Raw genomic sequence first — 23,497 nt, forward strand, 5'->3', positions numbered from 1 at the left:
CTGGAACCGGAGAGAGCTCTTTACATGTCTGTGTGGTGCTAGGGGTCTGTGCTATGGGGACCAGCGGCAGGGCTTCCAATGAGGAAATCATGCTTATAGCCAATGTGAGCAAAATTAATTTTCAGATTTATAGGGCACCGTTCTAACGCTGGCTGTCTCAGAAAAATTAAGATATCATCCGTCAAGTCAGTGCAAAGTGCAAACACAAATGTGAAACAAGCAGGAACACAAAACAACAAAACAAAACAAATATGTTGGCTGCAGAATTCCATACGCGTACACAAAATATAAAACACACAATTCAAAAAAAAAAAATATATATATGGGGAAAACCCAAAATACAGACGAAAAGAATTTTAAATGTCAGGCTTATCTAAAAAAAAATACCTATGGGGTATGGACCAACTGGCTGCCCAGCCCTCCTGGACACAGAAACATGCAAATCTGTCGGATGTCTCAGAAATGGTCTGCAAAAGCATTTTTCTCATCTCTTCTCAATCTAATGTAAACATTAATGATCAGTATGTTAGTAGAGCCATTGCGATTGTCTGCTCTTCAGTTTCCATTAGAGCAAAATGTCTCCAGACTCATATTTGGCCACAGCGGAACATTAGGAAAAAATGCTGTCAGTTGAAAGTGCAGTAAGAAAACTGAGCGCAGGACCGATGTTGGGTAATTCAAGGGCGCCTACAGGACTTGGACATGCACCACGACACTGAGTAACTGCAGTGCAACAGAGGTGCAATAGTTATTTATATACTCTTTTTTTGTCTGGAAGATCCTTGGCATCACATTGGAGGAAGTAACCCTTGAGGGCTGTAGGAGGGGCTTTGTCAAGCGCATTAGAGAAGGCCTTTAGCGTCCTCTGGATTATGGTAATCCAGTCCCTTGTCTCAGGCTCTGGTGTGCTCCAGCGTTCAAACACGAGTGAAGATGGAGACTGGCGTTTGGCGTCTTCTGTTATCCCTTCTTCTGTTGTCTGAAGGTATGTGACTGTACCGTCTTCCCAGCACAACCCCTCTAATAGATTTTCAACTCTGCAGATCAGGCAGCTGTATTTGTAAATTGCTTAAAATGGGTACAAGATGGTTGCTAAACTGAATGATCTGTCTGAAGAAGTGGTCAACATCTGGTCAAGAAATCTGAGGAACCATAGTTACAAGTTGTAACTGTTTATAACAAAAGGTGGGAATATCAAGAAGATTACAAACAGTGGTAATATAGGGAAGACTGTATATTCATGATGTAATTTGGATTAAGTGAAATATATGGGAAAAGTTGGTAGCGTAGTGGTGAGAGCTGCTGCTTTTTGGACCCAAAGGTTGCAGATTCACATCTCGCCTTCAGCTCTAATATCCTTGAGCAAGGTACTTACCCTTAAAATTGCTCCAGTAAAATTACCCAGCTCTATAAATGGGTAAATCACTGTAAGTAGTTCAACATTGTAAGCCGCTTTGGAGAAAAGTGTCAGCTAATTGAAGTAATATAAAAATGTCTACAAAACAGAATCCAAAAAAATGAAGTGTTTCTCCGAAAGAAGATCCTCACTGCAGCGAAGGGCTGTGTATCTGCTCATGTGGGTTCACTCTAGCAGTGTATGGCTGCACTGTCTGTAATAGAGATGAATCTCATTGGTGTTTCCGACTGTCGATGTTGTGGATTCATAGAGGTTTTGTATTTCCCCTCTCTGCTGCGCTGGTCGCTGGTTGAGTAGTGCTGCTCAATGTGCACACCGAGGAGGTAGGTGTTACCTACATACTGGACAGTGATGCTAAAGGCTGCATGTGTGATTGTGCCGCCCAGCCCTTCTCACTCTCCCATGCGTTTCAGGAGGAAGAAGAGGATGGAGCCACTGAGACATGGACGGCAACATCTTGCAAATGCAACTGTGACGACGGGGTCCCTACGGAGCTCCCGACTTACTCCGTTCCAGCCCCAACGGTCACCACCCCTGCCCTCCCCACGCCCCACAGTAGACTGCTGGATTGCATGCCAGGTGAGGCACGTTACTACAGTGCCAAGCTGTTACCTGACACTGAGTTAAGCCACTGTCCTAGCGGATCATGTCATCACGAGTCTCCACACATGTACCCAACATATAGAGAACCATCAATCTGTCTTGTCTACAAAATATCAAAAATATTATTTATCGCTCTTCTTTGCTGGAGGAAATATCTGTGATGCTCAATTTGAATATTTACTCTGATCTGAGGATTAGAGTATACCTTCGGCTCATAGATGTGATGTCAGGCTTTGCGTCAGGGAATGGTAAAATCGTGGCACACTTTCCATTCTAATCAGCGCTAACTGGAAGTTGTGGTGGGGCTTCATATCAAAGATTTTACGCCGCAAATGATCTTAATGCGTTAAAGTAACAAGTCTCTCATGTTCTATCTTGGACGAAATCTTCGTAAAGATATGCATACAATGTAAAGCTCTCCCTTAAGAGCAAAAACAATACCAAACTTTATCACTTCTATTTAACCTTGACCTCAGTGTATGAACTCTGACTGGACTATATTTTGGTAATATTGTAGCCATATTTAAATAATATTTCAAACTTTCATTAAAATATAATTCAGGGACAATTATTTGTACCATGCAGAGGGATTTTCTGTAATGGCATATTAACGACAAAGTAAGAGGGACTCATTCTGTCTATGTTTCTAGTAATTAGTCACTTGGTTATGATTCATCCGTAGTTCCGATGACTAGGTTTGCTCTGCCTCACCAAGACCACGTGTGGCAGTGCTGTGCTGACTGGCTGAGATGTTGTGATGTGGGGCAGAGTTCTGGTGTTGATATAAATCCATTTTGACATGTGCATGGGATTACAGGAGGTGGCTAAATCTGGTCAATAAAGGGACTGAAAAGGAATCAAAGAGGCAGACAGTGCATAAGGTTGCCAGAGCCTGGAAGTGGTTAATCCCATTACCTGACCACTTGTCTGATGCATAGATTACTGAGCCAAAAATAGGGTCTGTCCTTCACATAATATCAAAAAGAGTGTGATACCATGGAGGAGAACAGCTCTGGTGTCTTTGAGTTGGCTCCTCATCATTGGAGATAAGTATCAATGCAGCTGGGTTCCAGAGGGCACAGCTGGGGGCATTTCGGGACACATCAGCTGCTTACCTCTGTAGAAGAGATGCTCTACTTGGGTATGAGGGGTCATATGCTTAACCTCACAATGTGGCCATCTGTTATCCTGCAGCTTTAATGGAAGTTTATCTGTGAAAGCTTTCTCAGCTAGAAAAAGGAAAAGCACAGTCCAGTGAGCTTGCAGCTTGGAGCTTGGAGCTCCTGACAGTGCCGGAAATGGTGATATGTTCAGCATCCCGTGGGAAGGTTTAGCATTGTGAATCCCACCATTATGATGATTAACATGAGTTACTTGGCTCAGCTCCCCTGCTCCCCACAAATGTGTTTCACTGAGCTCATGTACTTGCAGTCTCCCCTCATATATTGAGTCAGATCAGATGAGAGAAAGCAGGAGTCCTGCTTTGATTGGCTTATTGTCTTTTTTACATCATTTTTCCATGTAGAGGATTTAACGTGGTCTTTTCTACACTTCTGAATGACAGTACAATGCATATGTATTGTGTCAATTCTTGTGAAAGGCTGTTTTTGAAAAATCATGAATCAAGCATGAGAAAGATACCCCTGTAGTACCCTGTACCCCAAAAATTCTTTATTTTTCCCCGATTCCCGTGGACGCATCACTGCACTTAAGAATGGATTCATTTGACCGTGTCTGGTCCTCCACTCTGCAGCCCTGATGGAAATGATCTCTGTCCACAGAGTGCCCCTATCACAGACCACTGGGGTTTGAATCTGGATTTGTGACCTTCAACCAGATCAGCTGCTCCAACGAGGACCAGTACACTGGGTGGTACTCCTCCTGGCTGCCGAACAAGGCCCGTCTCAACAGCCAGGGTTTTGGGTGCGACTCCCTGAGTTCCTTTGACCTCTTTGACTTTCCCCTTTGCTTCTTCTGGATACTGGTCCATATTGATCAGAGTTCTCAACCTCTTCCAGCCTATAAACCCTTTTAAAAACAGTATGAAAGCTAAGAACCCCTGCTAGAAAAATGCCTCTTCACTTTCAGTGCAAAAAAACACAAATGATATTGCACCAGATTTATTTAACTTAAACTTGATTAGCTTTACATAGAATTATGTCATGTATAGTAATAGCATTGCAATTTTTAAAATGTTTTTAAACTTATCTTTAGTTAGACATCATTATTTTGAAAATATGCCTGCACTTCTCCCTTTGCATGTTGTGACCGAAACCCCTCCAAATTTAGAGCACTTGATATAGATGAATATTAGAGATACAAATTACACGTTTGATTGGATAGAGCTATCAAAGGCATATCTTAACTGTTGCATGATTCTCACCCGACCATCTGCTGAGAATTGCGCAGCCTGCTGAAACAAGTGGGCCCTCCAGGCAAAAAGTTGTTTCAGCAGCACAAATCTTGCTTGACCTTTCTTCTGGGGCTCCAGGTGTGCCTGGCTCTCCAAATTCCAGGACAGCAACCAGTGGCTCCAGATCGACCTGAAGGAGGTGAGCGCGGTGTCCGGAATCCTGACCCAGGGCCGCTGTGATGCCGATGAGTGGGTGACCAAGTATAGCATTCAGTATCGAAGCAACGAGAACCTCAACTGGATCTACTACAAAGACCAGACTGGGAACAACAGGGTGAGTTTGTCTCTTCAGAGAGCCACACTGACGAAAAAAAAACATATATGTGTTCATATGAGAACATTTCTATGCAAATGCTTGAAACATTGCCTCTATTGGACAATTCCCATTATAATGTCATTTTCTTTATGTACTGGTCCATCCTGGAGAATGTTTACATATCTAAAAGGGGTTGGAAAAGTATGAATAGCACTTGCTGTTATGGTATTCATGTAAAAGCAAGCAAATATGCCGCCGTTTTTTTTCACTTTGGGGGTCCAAGTGTATTTTGATGACTTTCTTCTGCATATTCCAGTGCATATTTTGCATATTGCAGTGCCGCGCTGTGCTGTGCTCGTAGGTTTTCTACGGAAACTCGGACCGATCCTCGACCGTGCAGAACCTGCTGCGCCCGCCCATCGTGGCGCGCTACATTCGGCTGCTGCCGCTGGGCTGGCACACACGCATCGCCCTGCGCATGGAGCTGCTTATGTGCATGAACAAGTGCGCCTCGCTCTGACTGCCCCTCCGTCACAGGGCACCCGGCATCGTCCCCCTCTTCCCTCCGAGAGACCAACTGCACGCTGGCCAAAGTGGAACGCGCAACCTCGCAGAGTCTAGTCAGAGAACAGCACCCCGAGCAGCGTTTGTAGGATCACCGAAAAGCCCCCCCTCTCCGCCAAAGCTCCCCTTTCTCCGAGTAGCCGAAGTGACACCCGATTCATTATCGACAAGGGCGCAATATGGCCAACTTAGACAAGACTTTGTGAAGCGGAAACTTCTTTTCCCAGAAATATCCTTTAGTGAGGCAGAGCTAGAAGTGATGAAAGTGGAATTAGCCCAACTTCAGACACTGACGTGGCCATGTGGTCGTAAGTGGCTTTTGTGAGCAGTTATGCTGTATGAATCCAGCTGTGGTGCACGGCAGTGATGTACAGTCCCCCCTGTGTCCCACTTTCTTTTAGCGATGTCACTTTCTGTCCGGAAGCTCATTTTTCAGCTGCTTTTCGTTGTTTCCTTTATTTCTCCTCCTTTCTTTCGGCGTTGTGTTGCAAAGTCAGTAAGTAAACTTTACGCGACAATTTTTCGACAGCGAGGTTCTTTCCGCGAGCGCTCACGGTCGGCGGAAGCTGTCGAAAACCTGATGCCTAGCGTAAAGAAGGTCCTTGTCTCCTAACGCAACATTCGCTATTTTACCACGGCAGAAAATGAACACACAGAACAGCCCAGTTTCTGAAGTGCGAAACCTGTGTTTTTAATAAAGACATGTTTTGCAAGATTGAAAAATATACAATGTGCTTAGTAAAAATGAACCATTTCCATGCCAGTTTGAGTAACACTGATATTATTTACACTGACAGAACACATGCTTGTGTGAGGCTGAAACGGGAACGTGGGACAAAGTGCAGCAAATAAAATAACGTAAGCAAGTTTTAATCGCGGTAGCTTGGATACAGGGAACAAATACATTGAAGGGGGATGTTAAAATTACATTCACAAGAAAAGAATTAAGAGGCTAGCGCTGCGGCTAGTGTCTGAGTAGCTGTGCTGCATAGGACCAAACGGAGAAATAAAAAAAAAAAAAAAACAACATCTTAGTCCTTATTTTTAGATAGCACTTTATCCCAGACACTTTATCACACAGACATTTCCCAAAACAATCCATCTTGTGTCAGCAGACTGTGTACTGTAAAATCCCATCCCCTGCCACCCCATAGCAAATACATAAGGAATTCGACCCTGAGCATGAGAAGACGGATCTCCAACGTTCTCCGAGCACTCCAGAGCACTGAAACGAACAGCTTATTGGCTGATTAAAACAAAAGAAATAAAAAAACAACCCGAGTCTTTCAGGGCAGCAAGGAGCCTGCGTTGTGTGTTGCGCACAAAAATGATCGTAAAGGTTTATATGCATAAAAAATATGGCGTTGCACAGATTAAAGCTTGCGCCCGCGTCACTTTCGGCATTTCCCCAACAGTACATATTCGTTACACGTTTTATTGTTTGTACTCAAGATGAGCAACTCAGCACGGTTTGGAAGTTAAACGTGAACCGAAAGCATGAGAGAGACAAGAACCCGACCGTGTGACCTATGAAAGAAGAGCTTTTTATTGGGATACAACTGATACATCAAGGCATTAAATTCAAAACAAGGACTTCACATATCCAATTACCTAGATAATTAGGAACTCATTTACACCTCTGACATATTTTGCTGAGGATATTTGTGGAATTTTTGACCTCTCGGGCCACAACTGTCTAATTGAAGGTAAGAGAGTGGCTTATCGATCCATGAAGCGTTCCTGGGTTTTTCAAGTGCCACATCGCTGTTTCAGTCCCATGGTATTAAATTATGCCTGCATAATTAATTTATTAGTAACCTTCCATTGATTGCAATTTGAAAAATCTGCATTTTCCGATTTTCTATTAGTCAGAAAATTTTGAAATACCAGTTTCACTCTTCTTTAAATACCTTTTTTTGGTTTGTCATAATTTACATGGTCAGTGTTGTATAATACCCATAATGCTTCTCAACACAGAAGACACATTCACGGTGATAAATGAAAGTGTACAATCGCACAAATGTGAAAACGGGAGACAGAACGCGGCAGGACGCGAAGCTGACTGGCTGTGAGTGGCAAACTTGTCGCTACACGTTCACACACGGAAAAGCACATGTGGCACACTTATTGCACAGAGCAATCCCTGAAACACTTTTTTTTTTTATAAGATACTAATTACCCTGAATCAGCACATTTCTAGTACTCCTCCACCACTTCAAAATGTAAAATAAACTACAGAGAAGTTTGTGAAAAAGTTTAAGCTGCTTTGAAAAGCCAAGTTTGGTAACTATTGCAGCATTAATAGCGGTGCCAGTATTACTGCTGCTGGGATATTTTCCAACCAGTTTACATCAAAATGGTTTTCTGACATTTAATTATTTAATGCCGTCGCTGTTAAAAAGTCCTTTTCATATGAACCGGTGGGAAAAATGCCAACAGCATTACAATGGCAGCGTTATTACCGCACAGCCAACTTAACAGCTTTATATGATGAAGGATAATGGTGAAAACCTCTGGAAAGTAAGGGAAGTGAAATGAAATAAAAAGCTGACTTGGGCCCGACTGTGCAGATGGCAGTACGTCACGTGGCGCTCCAGTCTGTGGAATCACACAGCGGCCACAGGCCGTGCTCATAGGACACGGGAGGGTGTCTGACGGGGCGGTCCGCACACGCTGCACACAGCGGACAGGCCGGCACGAGAACAAAACGAGAAAAGAGCCATGACCTCTCCGATTCTAGTTTAAAGGTCTCAACGGTTTCTAGTGTTCGGTCCAAGTCTCGAACCCATTAACGAGACCAACGTCTGATGCCGAGCATTTGCTCAGCTAGGTTAGATGACATTTTCACACCATTTATTTTAGTGTCCGAATGCTGAATGCATGTGGGATAACAAGAGGGCCCATTACTCCAGTCGCATTTCAGGAGCAAATAATGTTACGTGACGGAGAATTTAAGTAGCCCATATGCATCTCTCGCTGTTGAAATCTATGTCTTTACAGAATTAAGGCAACTGAATATGGAATTACGAAGACATGGCCTGCTCAGAACCACAGCACTTGGACAATACAAGTGCTCACCTCTTCAAAAGGGATGTGAGGTTAGAAGAAAACACACCAGCAGCCATAGAGCCACAGTTTGACAAAACCCTTCAGCTGACTTGGAGCCGAACGATCTAATCATAAGATTGATTAAAAAAAAAAAAAAAAAAAAAAAACGTGTGTAAAGCGACATTAGATCAAATATGGATGGGATGTTCTCACACTGGTTACAACTTAGAGATTTAAAAATGTACAAGGCAGTGTTTTTCATTGACATTTTTCTATTTAAACAAAACCCCTGATTTTATCCAAAGTGTGTGTAATAGGAGTTTTGACCCGCTGTATACTCCATGGAAAAGGGATTTGTTCCCGCTCAACAAACAACGTACTCAACTCATTAGTTCATTCTTAACATTTCAGTTTGTACCTGAGGAATGATAAATACAGCGTGAAAATGATCAATGGATATAAAATAATATCCAAGGCTGAAAGTGGATTCAGTTTTATATTATTTGATGACTCTGCAGCATTGCTGAAGATGATCAACTCATTTCTTCACTCAATGCAATTTCTTTACATAATGCACTGGACAAAAAGGATAGGGATACTGCTATCCAGTACAGGGTTTTTAGAAATATTGAGGTGTTATTGCTTGAAAGCTGCTTGCTGTTTTGCTGATGTTGAAGGTAGCTGTAATTTATCTCTGGAAAAACACTGTTGTTAAATTTAGGATAAGACAGTTAAAGTTTTCCCCCCCGCTTGTGAACAAACAGTGATGGCGATGGCCAGCTTTTGAGTGCTCCTTCAAATTCTCATTCATTTTCGTTTTTACCGTGAGATGTAAACATTGGTAGTGCTGAACACCCCTCAGCAGACCTCTCTGTCTCCTCCCTTATGGTTACGTTGCAGTGATACGTTTTTTTAACGAAAAATACAACAAAAAAACAAACATAAAATAATGCTACAAATTTATGACTGTCTGAATAACAATCATAAAAAAAAAACTTTCCACTTGTCTTGAGCATCTATAAAGTTGTTTTTTTTTTTCTTTTTTTTAAATAAATATTACCAGAGATAGTCACACACTGGTATTAATATAATACATTGTGTTGCTGAACATTATAATCATCCCAGGAAAAAAGATAATAACTTACAGTATACAAAGTAGAAACGGCAAGTACTTACTCACTTTTCACATTAACATATCTAAAACACGGATCACAAATTCAACACAAAACCTCTGTTCTCAAGAATGGCAACACCTCCACAGAAACAAAATCCTGTGTCTGATATTGATTATATACTGTAATGAGAACAGACCATGAGAGATTATTTCCACTGCAATGTCAGTTTAAAGTGCAGCATTAGTAAAAAACAAACAAACAAACAAACAAAAACAATATACTTCAAGAATATAAGTACAACGTAGTATTTCCTCTATTTGTTCTCCGCATTTTCCTCAAGCTGTTTTACACGAGATAATGTCTCTTGTGATTTAGCACGAGATCAGAGAAGGCCGAGGGCAAGCCAAGACCTGGAGAACTACAAGTCTGTTAGTTTGCAATCGACTACAGCTCCTGATTTGTTCCAGCATCATAGCAAAGTGACAAACCCTCATATTCAAACTGTCTATGAGATGTTAACTCTGTAAAAACTGCCAAACCTGCAGATATTCATACCTCCAGTACATGGTTGCCCAACCTTGATGTAAAGGATGCCCTCCCACACAGACCGGGCAGAAGAAATGGCTCATTTCTAACGTGACAATCCGAGATCAGCGCTTTGAACACTTCCTCTCTTGCTTACAGTAGTTATACAAGTTATAGATGAGTACAAAAGTCGTAGTTCTGTATGATACCAGATGGGTTAGCTGTAAAGTAATGCTCTGATAGTGGAACCTTAAATACTCTAAGAGATCTCTACAATACACTTTATAACAAAATATACTTTTACAGATGTAGTACAGTATAGTACATTATATTTTGAAAACAACTTGTCAAAATATCTAATCTACAGTATTTTCTATTCAGATAATTTTGAACTCATACTGTATTGTATTGCTCTGTTGGTATTGGCATTTACTTATTCTAAGGTGGTTATTATGGTGTATATATCTTCCCAGGTATCTGCCTATATATTGGGCGTGTACAAAGTCTCATTACTACTTTGCAAGACTTGATATATGAAATAAGTAAAACGTATTCGCAACTAATGGCGCAAAAACTGACAAATGTGGGTGACAGATAAAAATAAGGAAAAAAAAAAATCGGAACATGACAATAGATGATTGGGGGTGCGGCGGAACTTTACGTAACACACCCTGCACAGTATAACGTGGGAGTGTGAGGTGCGAGGTTATTAATGAGTAATGTTTAACGTGGCTCCATCTGCTGGACCCAAACATTGTAGCAACCACAAAGAATTTCACTTCAGCTCAGATGGGCATGGGTCTGGGCATGGTCTTCACGTTACATCTCCTGCACACGGGGGTTAGGATGGGACCGTTTACTTTCCTCACTCCATGGTGCTTGGACCCAGCTGAACGAAACCCGCCGGAACACCCCACCGTGAAAAGCTCTGCACATTGAATTCTCCTGCCATAATAATAGGAAGGATAACCTACGATCACCTGTAGCCTTCGAAGTAGTTCCGGTGCGAAGTACTTACCCTAAATAAAATCGAAGCGCTAATGATGCTTTGACTGTTTTCAGCTCTGTCAGCAGACAAACCGAACAAAGGCCAAACCGGGCCGTGAAAGGGCGAAGGCGGCCCCCAGCAGTACGATCGCAGTCACAGGCAGCATGTGGCACCAAGGGCAACGTCATCCCCTCAGCAGCTTGGGAGTACATGGTGTGGCGAAACCACAAGCTAATAGCAGCAGGTCTCGGAACATGCGCTAACCCACCACCATGCACTTTCCTCTGAAGCAAGCCTTCCTCTTGCTCCTCCTCCTCCTCCGGGAATCTCAGTTTAACAGAGTCAGTCCTGTTCTCCTCGCCATCGCTCACCGGTGTGATACGCCTGAAGTCTCAGAAATACGGAATTCGGATTTTCACTATTACATAGCCCAGCAATTTCTGACAAACGGATTTCCCCCATCAAAACACGGAGTTTAAAATAAAACCCCTTTCTCCCATGATACAAAGACTCGGGGTGGGACGGCACACTGAATCGGAGGAGTTGTCACTTGTTCGAAGCCCACAGTGCAAAAAAAAAAAAGACTCCATGATCATTGCAACTCTACAAACTGTAGAAAACCACAAAATACTGAATTCTTACAACTGATATTAAACATTTCTATTGTTTATAATGAAACAACACTGCTATATAGAGACAGAATTATAGTATATTCTTAAGCTTCATTAAACACCCTATCTAGTGAGTGTTTCGCAAAATAGTCCAAAACACCCCCGGCAGAGTGAGCCAGTCACACGAGTACTTCGGCCAACCTGGAGAGAAAAACCATTCTTCAACACTGCGTCTCCACATCTTTCCAGCAGCTACACAATCATGGAGAAATTAAAATAACAAATGAAAAGTATATTTGTTACAACGATACCTAAAATCTGAACACCCTAATAATTTCTGACACAAACACCTAAAATACTCATAGTGTAATAGAATTGAATAATTACGCAAAAAGTTTAGTATGCTTATTCTGTGTAGAAACTAAAGCTCTCACATTTGTACTGAATTTATGTTTGCCATATACATAGTTTCATTTATTTTTATTTTGAAACAAAAAAAAGTTGTACTCATAAATAGTATTACAAATTCTATCAAATATTTAAGTTAAAAAAAAACTTAAGACATTTAGAGCACTACCCCTTGGCCAAGGGTAAACCTGTTTTCCACACTCCCACAGTTGAGCGTGACGTTTATATATAGAGCCCAGCCGGCGGCAGACTGAGCTGTAGAGAGGTCAGAGGTCAGGAGCGAGGGCGTTCAGTAACCGGCCAGTCTAGAGAGCAGTTTCCTTCAGGTCGTTCAGGTTTGGCATCCGTGAGCGAGTGGAACGGTTGAAGCTGTGCCCCTTCTGGTCCACTTTGCTAGGCATTTGTTCAGTGTACGCGGCCGGCTCGGCGCGGCCCAGGGCCGAGGCGTGCCAGTTAGACTCGGCCTGGCCCGCGAGAGGATAGGCTGGACCGCCGATGGGGTGACCCCGGCCCTCAACGAATCCACCTTTGGGCGGGGCGTTGGGCATGTGCTGGAAGCGCAGTTCGGAGGGGGACGTGTGATGTGAGGTCGAGGAAGAGAGGTGCAGGAGCTTACGGAGGGACTTGAGGGGCTGGTTCTGAGAGGGACACGATAGAAATGACAGTCCACACTCAAGTGCACCCTGACAGCTATCTCTGCGCGGAGCAGCCGAGGGGCCTGCCGCCGTCTGCAAAATTTACATTTACATTTGCATTTGTTCATTCAGCAGACGCTTTTCTCCAACGCGACGTACATCTCGCAGAAAATACAATGAGTGCATTACGTTAGGAGAAAGAGACACAGTTGCAGACGTGCGATTCTTAAGTACAGGCTGCCTTAAAAGAGCTGTTATGTCAGGCGAACTTACTTCCACGGCCAGATCTCCGCGCGGGTAGCACCGCGGGCTTACCTGAGGAGGAACTTCGGCCAGCTTCTCCGGAGGCCAGTCCATGTCTCGCTCTCGCTCTCTCTCGCGCTCTCGCTCCCTCTCGCGTTCCCGTTCCTGCTCACGGTTCTTGTGCCGGGTGCTCTGGTGCGTAGAGGATCTGCCGGCGTTCTGCATCAGGTGCTCCTGCCCATCACTCGGACCCTGCCGGCGGTGTTGGAAAGGAGACGGCTCCGTGACAGAGGCACTGCTGGTCCTGCAGCTGACGTGTACCGTAGCGTGGACTCGGTCATATTTCTCATGTAGCGGCCAATCTTGTGAAGAAATATTCCCCTTTCAGGCGATTTTTACTGGGGAAATGCCATAATTCCGCTGCTCAATCTGCAATCTACATGCATTTCAGATGAGAAATAAAACAGGTAGCAATTCTTCATTTGCAACAGTCTCAAGCATACTCCTATTGCATGTTGGTCAGAAGGAAAATACCTGCTATGCGGCGAAAAATGGATTTCACTTTTTAATGCACTCAACCATTATATTCAGCTAGTCAGCTGTGCCTAAGCCAAATTCAGCCACTCCTTATAATCTCCCGGTTTCGGGTGAAAACCGAGGCTTGTAAAGCGATCCGAAACGTGGGGTTTCTCAGCGCCGGGGTGGGGGGGCTGAGGTAGAACAGCAACACTTCAAACTGCTCTAGGACTCCAGTCCGAAAAGGGAATGCTTGTTTCTGTTCCATCAAATAAAAAGAGCAAAAGAGTGGCACTTTATTTCATCAGAAACAAGAGCAGTCATCAGGACCGCTCAGCGCTACCCACTGGTTTAGGTATTTCAAAATGTCCAACAAGCTACTTTAGTCAGGTGTAACTGTTCTGCTGTGAAACCCTTCTGGATATCAGGCATAGTTTGAGAGGACTGCTTTGGGATTCCTTTGGCGCAAGCTCTTTGTTCCCCCACTTGTTTTCGATACAGGGCAGCCTGCGTGCGGCGGGCGGAGCCTAACGGCACGCGCCGGCCCGACCCTTTCAAAGCGTTTGCTACCACTTCGCAACGTGCTTCCGCGGCGGATTAAACGCATGTACTTATGAAGCAGAACGCAGTGCAACAGTACACAGTGCAGCGATCATGTGGAGGAGGTGCGCGCGCTGTCCGTGTGCCACTGAAAAGGAATCTGGGGACGCTTTGCTCGCCTATTAAAATGCATCTGTAATTTAACCTGTTACTTTGTGATGAGTCAGAGCTTCCCTCACTATCACACTCTCCACAGGACGCTCGTCTTTCTCGCGCAGGTATCTGAAGGAGAGCTGAGGTTGTACCTCAGGATCAGAGCATCGGAAGGCGCTCGCGCTGAGAACTTCTTCCATGTCGAAAACAGGAGATAACCCCCTAAGAAGAAAGCTCGACCTGAGGACGAGCAGCAGCGCGGCTACTGTGCGTGACCTGCTATTCGGAGCTCATTTCGGAGCTCCTCTTGCAGCTACAACTTCCGGAAGCGTCTAACAAAAACTGCTCGACAGCACAGTGCCCGCACAGAAAGATCCAGAAAGTCATCTGGACTATGACACAGTAGCTGAGAGGAGCGGGATGAATTCATTCTGTGTGCAGCTCACACACTGCAAACACCCAACGCACATAAGACAGGAAGAAATGACCAGAACAAGCAAAGCACTTAAAATTTTGATTACTTCCTAGTTAGCTAAGCTGTTATGCCGAAGGCACAATGGCACATTTTCTCACAGTGCAGCCACACACATTTTTTTTCTTCTTTGTTAATACTCACTTTCGCATTTGATAACCTTAAGACAATGGATTTCCCCCACTATGGATGTTAAAATGCTCTGAAAAAGTGCGCTCTGAATGGGGCTTATACTAAACCGAGGAACACGTTTCGTTCAATGTGCTCTGGAGACCCAGAAATTAATTTTTTTTGGCCGCAACAGAAGTCATGCTATATATTTTTTAAGTGTTTCTTCCAAACTGCAAGGGCAACAGAGCTCGGCTCTAATGGACCTTGCAGGGCATCCGATGACTTTAAATGATACCACATGTTTTGGGCTGTGGCTTGAACAGCTCTCCGGAAACTCAGGACATCCAGAACAGTCCACAGAGGTGACAGCAATTAATAAATAGATGCAAGGCAGATTTCAAGGCGAACTCAAAGACGGAGGTTGTTGTTAGGTCTATGCCTGTCCCAGTAAAATCCCTAATGAGAGACATCATTAGTTTTCATAAAATGTGGATCTCGGGACCGGTAATTTTATTACATTCCACCTGTAGTGCTCAGTGATGTGTGGTACCCTCCCCATGGGAAAATGTCGACCGCCGGCTGCGACGAAGATGCTCTACCCTCTGACCCCACCGTCCGACAAGACCCACCGTCTGGGACTTCTTCTTTTTCTTCTTTATTGCTCTGAAGAAGCCCTGCTTCTCCTTTTCTTTGGACGGTTCGGGAGGGTTCATGGTCTCTGAGTTATTCCTGAAACAGAGAGAGCAAAGACCCTTTGTGTGGCACTTGCGCTGTCGTCAGCAGCAAAAGCACGGTACAACGCACATTTCTGTTCCTGCACTGATTCCCCGTACCTTTAATTGCCTTAAAAGTTACACCGGCTGCTGCTACAAGATAAACGCTGGCTGTTTTCAACTAATATGCATCCTCGCATCAGGCCTCATATCCGATAGAAATTTAACAGTCGAATACTTGAGGATCTTTTTTCCAACAGCCTTTAATGACTCGTCAAACAAGAAAATTATGCCCATCAACTCTGTACTTTGTGATCCAATTACTAAAACCCCGGACCACCCCAACCCAACCCTGAGTCTTGCTAGCAGTCGGATGCTGTTGTTTGGAGGCGATTAAGATTCATCCATCTGTCTACGCTTACGGGGGCTGCGGTGGGAAATCAGGTCATGTGTTAAGCTGTGTCCGTGCCCCCAGCACCTGGTGCGTCTCTCCGACAGAGCGATGCACGCTCCTTTTGCTCCACCCACAGCACTGTGGCCCGCAACCCCTCCAGCCACTGGGTACCAATCATGTGACATCATCAGCCCATTTTCCTTTGTGTGGCAGACACCCACAGATGCTCAACGCACACATTATACATACGAAACACACTCGGCCCTGAATAATTACTTTATCAGGCGCGCGCCATTCATAGAAGTTTAATTTTCTCTTCTTTCATGAATATCAGCAGTTAAAATATGTTGCTGCCTCCGTGTATACACAGTAGGAAAATATTCTTCCGTATCACTCTACGCAGGAGTGCAATGTCAAAATTTTAATTCAGCCGAGCTTGTGTTTCTCACATTTGCCTGACAATTAAAGCAGCTTATCTGGACCTTCCTTTAAATGTGAGCTGGAACGATAAAAAAGATTTAGAAGGCGAAACTGATTTTGATGAAGGCGGACGGTTTCCCTGCGTAGGACAGCGTGTGTGGCACCAGCTCCTCACCAGGGGTCAAAGGTTGTCTGCCGCTTGGAGTTGCTTCCCATGGTACCTGTGTCGCCAGCCGCCATCCTGCTCTGGACCCCGCTGTCATGAAAGGAGTTGTCCGGCCGGGGGGATGGCACTGCGTCCCAAACCACAGGATGCTGTTAGAGAGCCACCGTACAGGCACGCAACACGAGTAGCCGGAGGAGCGGGGCCATGTGACGCATACATACCCCTATAGAAGCTGCCTATCCTCCTGGGCATGGAGTTGCTGAAGATGGTGCGGTTTTCCTGCGGTGAGGCTCTGTCTTCAGGTTGCGCTTCTTGGTACAGACCCACCTGGACAGTCAGAAGACCGTTACTAAGACAGCGTAGCCTCCGAGAAAGACCAGCTTCATTACTGAGTACTGCGGGCCCCACCGGAGTGGTCAATATGATCAATGTCCTAGGCAAAGATTAACCCCTGACAAGAGGATTGAAGAGGACAGAGTGTAAGGAGAGAGGAAGTGGAAGAAGTTTGCCAGGCAGCAACTTATTTTAAGCCACTAAATTAATAACTGAATGCAGTTTTTATAAAACTCCAGATGAACATACAATGCAAGAGAGGTATAAACATCTTAAAACTGCGTACGTCATCTTACACAGAAAAAAGCCATAAGGAATGACCATACATAGCAAAAGCATTAACTAAGAAATATGAGAAAGCGAAAGTGAATCGATATATCTTATATCCATGTCGAAACTGAGCAGTGATGTCTTCAGACAGAGCGGCTTCGATTTGGCTCTCAGTGTCAAGAGGTGACAGCAGCTCGGACCTCATTTTTTGGGCGCTGTGTGTGAAATGGTGCTGTGGTGTCCCGCGAGGAGTCTTTAATCGCGGGTCGGGGGTGGGTCGCGTCTGTAGAGGGTGGCTCGCTCTGTTGGTAAAATGGACAGCAAATGATGCGGACAGCCAGCGAACGGTCATCACATGCAAAGATGAGATTGGGAGGGATAACTGATATCTGAGAATTTTCTGCAGCACAGAACCACACAAACAATGAATGCTGGTAACTACAGAGCCCTGGGGCATCCGAATCAGCCGATCTCAGCCCCGACCCTGGCCGACACCTCCAAGTTTTACAACAGAGCTCTTATTTAATTGAGCTTTGTAATTATAACTGAGCTGCTGATTAAATAAATCACAGAGCTCCAAGTTAAACACGGGACAGCATGGTAGCGCAGCAGGAAGTGCTATGAGCCCGAACACAGGTTTGATCCCTGTTCCGTCTCTGTGGAGTAGGCACGTTCTCCCCATGCTTGCATCGCTTTCCTCCCGCAGTTCAAAGACGTGTGTTCCAGGTCAAACAGAGACTATGCATTGCCCTTAGTGTGTGATGGTTTGTGTTACATTGCTGAGGGCTATAAATGTATGAATGAATGCAGGGAGTTCGGCGCAGGGTGCGTAGCACTGCTAAGTCTCCTCGGACGAAGGTTTCAGCTAAATACTACACAGCCATCACTGTACATCGCTGCGGAGAAAAAACGTAGCCGAACCTCATTTGGGCTACAAAATTCAATTGTTACTTAATCACTGCGAGGCTAAGAGCGATTAAGTGGATAACTGCTGTAACACCTATTTAATTAAATTTAAGATGACTGTCTTATCCATTTTCAGACAGAAATCTAAGGAGTAACACAAATTTGAGCGGTGAAAAAAATTTAACTTTTCAACTAATTTGGTTTAACATAGTAGTTTGAACTGGGAATTGTTCCACCGAAACAGCTCTCCTCACAGTATCAGGTGCTCTCCAGTCGGCTAGAGTGGCCTCCCTCTCCGCTGTCTTCATCCTCCTCGACCTGTCTGCAGCATTTGACATTGTCAACCATCGGATTCTACTCTCCTCTCTTGGACAGCTTGGCATCATCGGAACTGCACTGAAAAGGTCTGAATTCTACCTATCAGGAGATAGGAGATAAATTACTTACCTACCTATCTACTTATCCTACCAAGTAATTTCACAGGGTTCCCAATCATCCCTTCAGCCTCTCTAGACTAGTGCTCCACAAGGCTTGCTACTTCCTCTCCTTTCCCCCTGAGCTACAGACATTTCCTATGGCATTGCCGCCTGCTTCTCAGAAATCTCTGCCTGATCAGAAATGTCTAATCACAAATTACAAATCTCTCCAAAACAGAGAGATCCTCCACCTCCTAGCCGATCCGACCTCCTGCCGAGAACTCGCTATCAAACTGGACAACTTGTTCAAGTCTGTCCTTCTCTCAACATACCAAAGCCATAACCTGGTACTATAGATACATCCTGCATGACATCCGCAAGACCCGCATTTATCTCACAACAAACTGCATACAACTTCTGGTCCAGGTGATGGTGATATCCCACTTGGACTACTGCACATGTCGTGTTTGACCTGCCGATACATTCCCATGAATCCATCCTGGTCTCTCTACACTGGTTTCTTTTAGCTGCCCAAATCAAATTCAAGACTCTGGTTACAGCCTACAAAGCCATCAATGAATCTGCTGCTCAAAATCTACAAGACCTGATCACTCGTTACACCCCAACCAGACTGCTATGCTTCTGGACCTCTGCTCACTTGGTGGTCCCACACACAAGGGTTCTCAAATCAAAAGCACAAACGTTTTTGGTTCTGGCTCACATGTGGTGGAATGCCCTCCCCCTTTCACTCAGAACTGCTGAATCTCTCTCTAGATTTAAGAGGGGTGTCACCATGTTCTGACTCACTTCACCTTGGTCTAACTCACTTTATCGCGCAAGTGCCCAATAAATATGTATGTTTTGTCATATGTAATCATGTTTAATAACATGTTTTTAATAAAGGAAAGCCTGTGTGCACCTACTCGTAATGTATACTTGTTCATATGGGGTTGTTCATATGTGACAAATAGACTGTACTCAACAATCATGTGTCTGCATCCAAATTTCTCCTTCTGTTGATATAATGAATTTTTGGTATTGTTCTCTGAGATATATGTTGTTCTGGCAAAAAGTTTCTGTTAAATGAATTAATGTAAATGTAAACTAAAACATTTTAGTGACTGGTAGCATGAAAATATTTGTCATTAGAACATATTAAAGAAATGAGCTATGATGAGGGTCGGCCTTTCGGTCTAACTTTCCTACTTGCACTTTTTTGTCCTAACTGAACCCCACGCTGTCAGATCTGGTCTAAAAGGTCTCAAACGGAATTACCAATATATGTCCAAAAAACTGCTGCCTGCTAAACGAACGCATGCATCGATGCAGGTTTTTAACATATCAGGGCTCTGTAATTTGCAATAAATTTTAGCAAAAGCTGGGGGAAGCTTCTATGTTGTCAACACAAGAAAGGGACAGACAAAAAGCAGTGTTTTAGCCCATTTTAGCCAATGGTGACACAAAAAAATAGCGGTAGCTTAAGCTGGGTGTATTTTCCTGGATCATCTGCTGGGAGAATGTGTTCCTCGGAGGTCCAGAAGTGTTGGTGAGGTCTGAAACTTAGAGGCGTCAGTAAAAACCTTTCAAGCCAATATAGACACTCCTGAAAAACAGCTACATGCGGGCCTTGTCTGTTGGAGGCACCGAATGAGAAAAGTAGGAGAGATCACCCTCTGAGAGTGAGAGAAGGGAGGAAGTCAGAGGACCATGATTGCTGGGGAACTGACCCTGTTCAAGTCATCTGTGCAGTCCTCTCTCGAGGAGCCCAGGGAGTGATGGGTCAGGGTCCGATGCTGCAGCTGAGGTGAGAGAAGCTGTAGGCTGCTAGCACGGGTAGGCAGCCCTTGGCCCACCGTGAGGCCCATGTCCGGTTTGTGGACCCGCTGCCGCTCTCGTCGTACATACATGGAGTGCCGGTGGGGCCGCTGCTGAGAGGAGAATGGACTGGTATAGCCCAGGCCGTAAGGGTAAGACTCGTGGGGGGTGGTCAGGGAGTGCGAGTGGCTCCCTCCCCCACCTCCTGGGTCTAGAAGCTCAGGTGATTTGCCTTCCTCAAGGTTTTTGTGGCGGGTGGAGGAGCGGCGCGAGTCCAAGGTGCTGCGACCAGAGGGGCTGGGAGCAGGCCGGTCTCGGTCACGGTCACGTTCACGGTCTCGTTCACGCTCGCGGTGCCGGACTGCTGGGCTCGCCGGAGCATTCAGATCCATGCAGCTGGAGGGGAAGTAGCAGGGGCTCGGGGTGTCGCTCAGGTTCCCCACCGACTTGGCATCGCTGAGAGTTCCGTGGCTCTTGGAGAGGTTCAGATAGGAGGAGGAGCTCTTTGTCGAGGAAGGCATGGAGCCGTGGGAGGAGTCCACATAGCTATGCCGGCTGTGCTTCTCTCCGGCCTGCAGTGTGTTTGTCTTGCCCTCAGTGAAGGAGTGTTGACTCTTCTGGGAGCGCGAAGTGCCCTTCAGGTACTTTGAACCTGACCCATCGGAGCCCTTGGTCCCCACATTGAAATCAAACTCGGTTTTGCCTTTGTTGTCCTTGGGGCTCAGTAGGTGGGGCTGGTTGTTGTTAGCCAAGTCCTTGTTGCAGGAGGGAGAGCGGTTGAGAGACTGGGGCTGGAAGGATTTGGGGTGCAGTGTGGGGCTGAGGCTCGAGGAGGCAGGCATGTTCCCATTGAGGAAGTTGTCATTGTTGGGGTGGAGGTCCTCATGGCGGTGCAGAGTAGAGCAGTCCTTGTTGCCGGAGCGGTCCTTGCTGCTGGAGCGATGGTGTACTGAGCTTTTGCTTCCATGGCTCCTGTGCAAACCGACAGAAGGAGGGACACTGTTAGAGATGGTGAGGACCATCCAGCCTCCATGTTCACAGCGCTTCATCATGCATCTATGATGCACCATCTCTTGCTGTCTCATTAAGCTCTGGTTCAAGCATAAGAGCCGAATAACATGGGAAAAGAAACAAGCAACGAGAACCGTGACATCTTCTGATGCTCTGTTGTGTTTTTCCTTTTTTTGTCATGATTAAACTAGCTTATCAATAACCACTTGTCAAAGTCAGGGTTGCAGTGGTCCAGACCCTATCCCAGAAGAATAAGCTGTTAGGTTGGGCAGAGTTTACCCTGGATGAGACATCAGTCCTTGTTGGGTAGCCATACACATGCACATGCACGCACGCACACACACAAACATCCACTAAGGGCAATTTAGATTCCCAATCCACCTGAAACATGTCTTTGGACTGTGGAAGAAAACCGGGGTACCTGAAGGAAACCAAGGCAAACATGGGGAGAACATGCATCCCCACAGAGACAAAGCATAGATCATACCTTCTTCCCATCACACACCCCTGGAACTGCGAGAACCCACACTACCTGCTGCACCTTAACACAAGAATCCATGGTAATGCAATGAAGTGGGCAGGAAGACCTAACCTGCTGGAGGTGTTGTTCTCTCCATGGTGAGGCTTCTTCTTTAAGGAGCGGACGGGAGTAGGCGATATTGGATTGGGCCGGTCCGTCACACGCTGGGTCTGAAAGGCTTGGTGGTTGAGACTCTGCTCAGTCAGAAACCGCTCTGTTGGGTTCAGCAGTAGCAGGTTCTGATAGAGAAACACACCCAAAAATAATCCAAATGAAACAACAGCAACAGCCATCAATCAGATCTCCAGTGTGTTCCCTGTAATAAGCTGGAAGGCTTCTTTGTTGACAAGAAAAATCCTCCATTTCAAACTGGATGAACTTACAGCTGCATATTGTCCGTGTCATGCTTAGCTAAGAAGTGATTAAGTAAACAAGAATCATCATCAGTATCATGAAACAGAGCACCTCTAAGCCCGTTCCCTGCAATGCTCACATACATGCTCTTCACGTCTGGGAACTACGGCAAAAAAGCAGGGAGGACACGGCACCTCATTTCGTAATCAAACGTGTTAAATAAATGCCTTCAAAAAACATTAGTTTCCAGCAAACGGACTCAAACTTTTGACTGTTACTGTATATTGCCCTTTTTCGTATCCTAAAATATAAATGGCAAGCCCATGAATACAAGTGATATTTGTTGTACTTTTAGAGAGGAGTCCTTTCTGGAACTTATGGTTTATAGCTCATTACTGAATTATTCTTCCTCCTTCATTCGCACTTAAACCCTAATAAAAAGTAAACTGAAGTCACCCTTGATATTTCAATGTTTACGGCGGTAACCTTTTCACAAAAGTGTCCATCTCTCGATGGGAGAGAGATTACCACACCGAGACAGTGGGAGATATTGTTACATGATGACAGTGCTTAAAGAAAACACTGGCAGATTTCTGAGCGACTTGCTGGTGTTGGATTAGTCATACATTAGCATTCACCAGGTGGGAAAAAATGTGCTTTTGCATTACAGTGAGCAATGTCACTGGGAAAGGAAAACATCAAGCAGCATCATATTCTATCGTGTCTAACAGATTTTTGGGTACGAAGGAACAACAGAATTAATTTATTAGAATAAATCCTACATGGATATATTTAACATGGATGTTACGACACATTTTACAATGAATTTTAAAACGGAGTAATTCCAGGAAACGAAAAATATTTAAAACGTGTTTTAAATGCTTGCTCACAAGCTTCTCTGCACGCTTTGATCGACTCCAGAAATTCCTTGTATAAGCAACTCATTCTTCCATCCGGGACACATCACAAGCACTATCTACACATCTGAGATGGGGGTCTTCTTACTAGCCCACCCAGATGGGAAATGTCAGGGATGGGAGCTCCCTGTTCCTGCATAGCTGAAGTCACAGGCAGATATTCAGAATGATTCCAATGATCCCAATGAAACCACAGATTACTCTATCAGACTCCTAAAGCCCCCCCAGGAACATGACAATTCAGTTCCATTTCCACATCTAATTAAAACACCAATACCATCAATCTGTAATCCTCCCATGAGGAAAGGTGGAGTGCTGCAGGAAGAAGAAGCCTCTGCCACGTATTCTACACATTTTTTAGTTATCTGCAGGGTAGGAAGCAGTGAAACAGACAAGCAGTAGGGAGCCCAGCTCGCACCTTCATCAGGTCCAGCATGACACCACCTATGATACCCAAGTACCTCCTCTCAAGGGTCTGAGGGTGGCTCACCGTGGGGAACTGAAAAACACACATGTAAAAATAAAGGGTCAATTTGTACTGAACTACACACACGCACACATACAGACAGCAAGATCAGCCATGAAGTGAAACACAGTTAACCGTGGACTGAGACAAATTTGACTTGAGGAACTGGCCCCAGCGG

General features: G+C 44.9%; 2 protein-coding genes across 4 annotated transcripts in view; one reads left to right on the plus strand and one right to left on the minus strand.

Annotated features, from left to right (window-relative positions):
* The first annotated feature begins 926 nt into the window (after positions 1-926).
* Positions 927-5,209, plus strand: LOC108920475 (retinoschisin-like). Its single transcript, XM_029258150.1, has 6 exons — positions 927-985; positions 1,715-1,746; positions 1,834-1,996; positions 3,802-3,943; positions 4,512-4,707; positions 5,051-5,209. Exons 1-6 carry the CDS (start codon positions 934-936, stop codon positions 5,207-5,209), a joined length of 744 nt encoding a protein of 247 aa, XP_029113983.1. The 5' UTR covers positions 927-933.
* Positions 5,210-10,342: 5,133 nt separating this feature from the next.
* The window catches only part of LOC108920593 (cyclin-dependent kinase-like 5), a 40,192-nt gene continuing 27,037 nt past the window's right edge, over positions 10,343-23,497 (minus strand). For 2 of the 3 annotated variants that reach the window (XM_018729469.2, XM_018729471.2), the window contains 9 exons: positions 23,272-23,352; positions 21,655-21,821; positions 19,964-21,023; positions 17,115-17,216; positions 16,533-16,638; positions 16,321-16,438; positions 15,248-15,347; positions 12,899-13,078; positions 10,343-12,586 (listed from right to left, as the gene is read on the minus strand). In XM_018729469.2, the coding sequence (XP_018584985.1) occupies positions 12,254-12,586; positions 12,899-13,078; positions 15,248-15,347; positions 16,321-16,438; positions 16,533-16,638; positions 17,115-17,216; positions 19,964-21,023; positions 21,655-21,821; positions 23,272-23,352 (2,247 nt within the window). In that variant the 3' untranslated portion in view covers positions 10,343-12,253. The remainder of the gene's footprint in view (positions 12,587-12,898; positions 13,079-15,247; positions 15,348-16,320; positions 16,439-16,532; positions 16,639-17,114; positions 17,217-19,963; positions 21,024-21,654; positions 21,822-23,271; positions 23,353-23,497) is intronic. The other variant, XM_018729470.2, reaches the window with a different exon arrangement.

The sequence above is a fragment of the Scleropages formosus genome, chromosome 14 (assembly GCF_900964775.1).
Source record: "Scleropages formosus chromosome 14, fSclFor1.1, whole genome shotgun sequence".
Lineage (NCBI taxonomy): Eukaryota > Metazoa > Chordata > Actinopteri > Osteoglossiformes > Osteoglossidae > Scleropages > Scleropages formosus.

What these genes read in the sequence shown, in the direction of transcription:
- LOC108920475 (XM_029258150.1), top strand. Translation starts at nt 934, where the DNA reads ATGGAGACTGGCGTTTGGCGTCTTCTGTTATCCCTTCTTCTGTTGTCT. An exon ending in ACTGCTGGATTGCATGCCAG is followed by an intron (nt 1,997 to 3,801) that starts GTGAGGCACGTT and finishes CTCTGTCCACAG; the next exon opens with AGTGCCCCTATCACAGACCA. An exon ending in CTCAACAGCCAGGGTTTTGG is followed by an intron (nt 3,944 to 4,511) that starts GTGCGACTCCCT and finishes CTGGGGCTCCAG; the next exon opens with GTGTGCCTGGCTCTCCAAAT.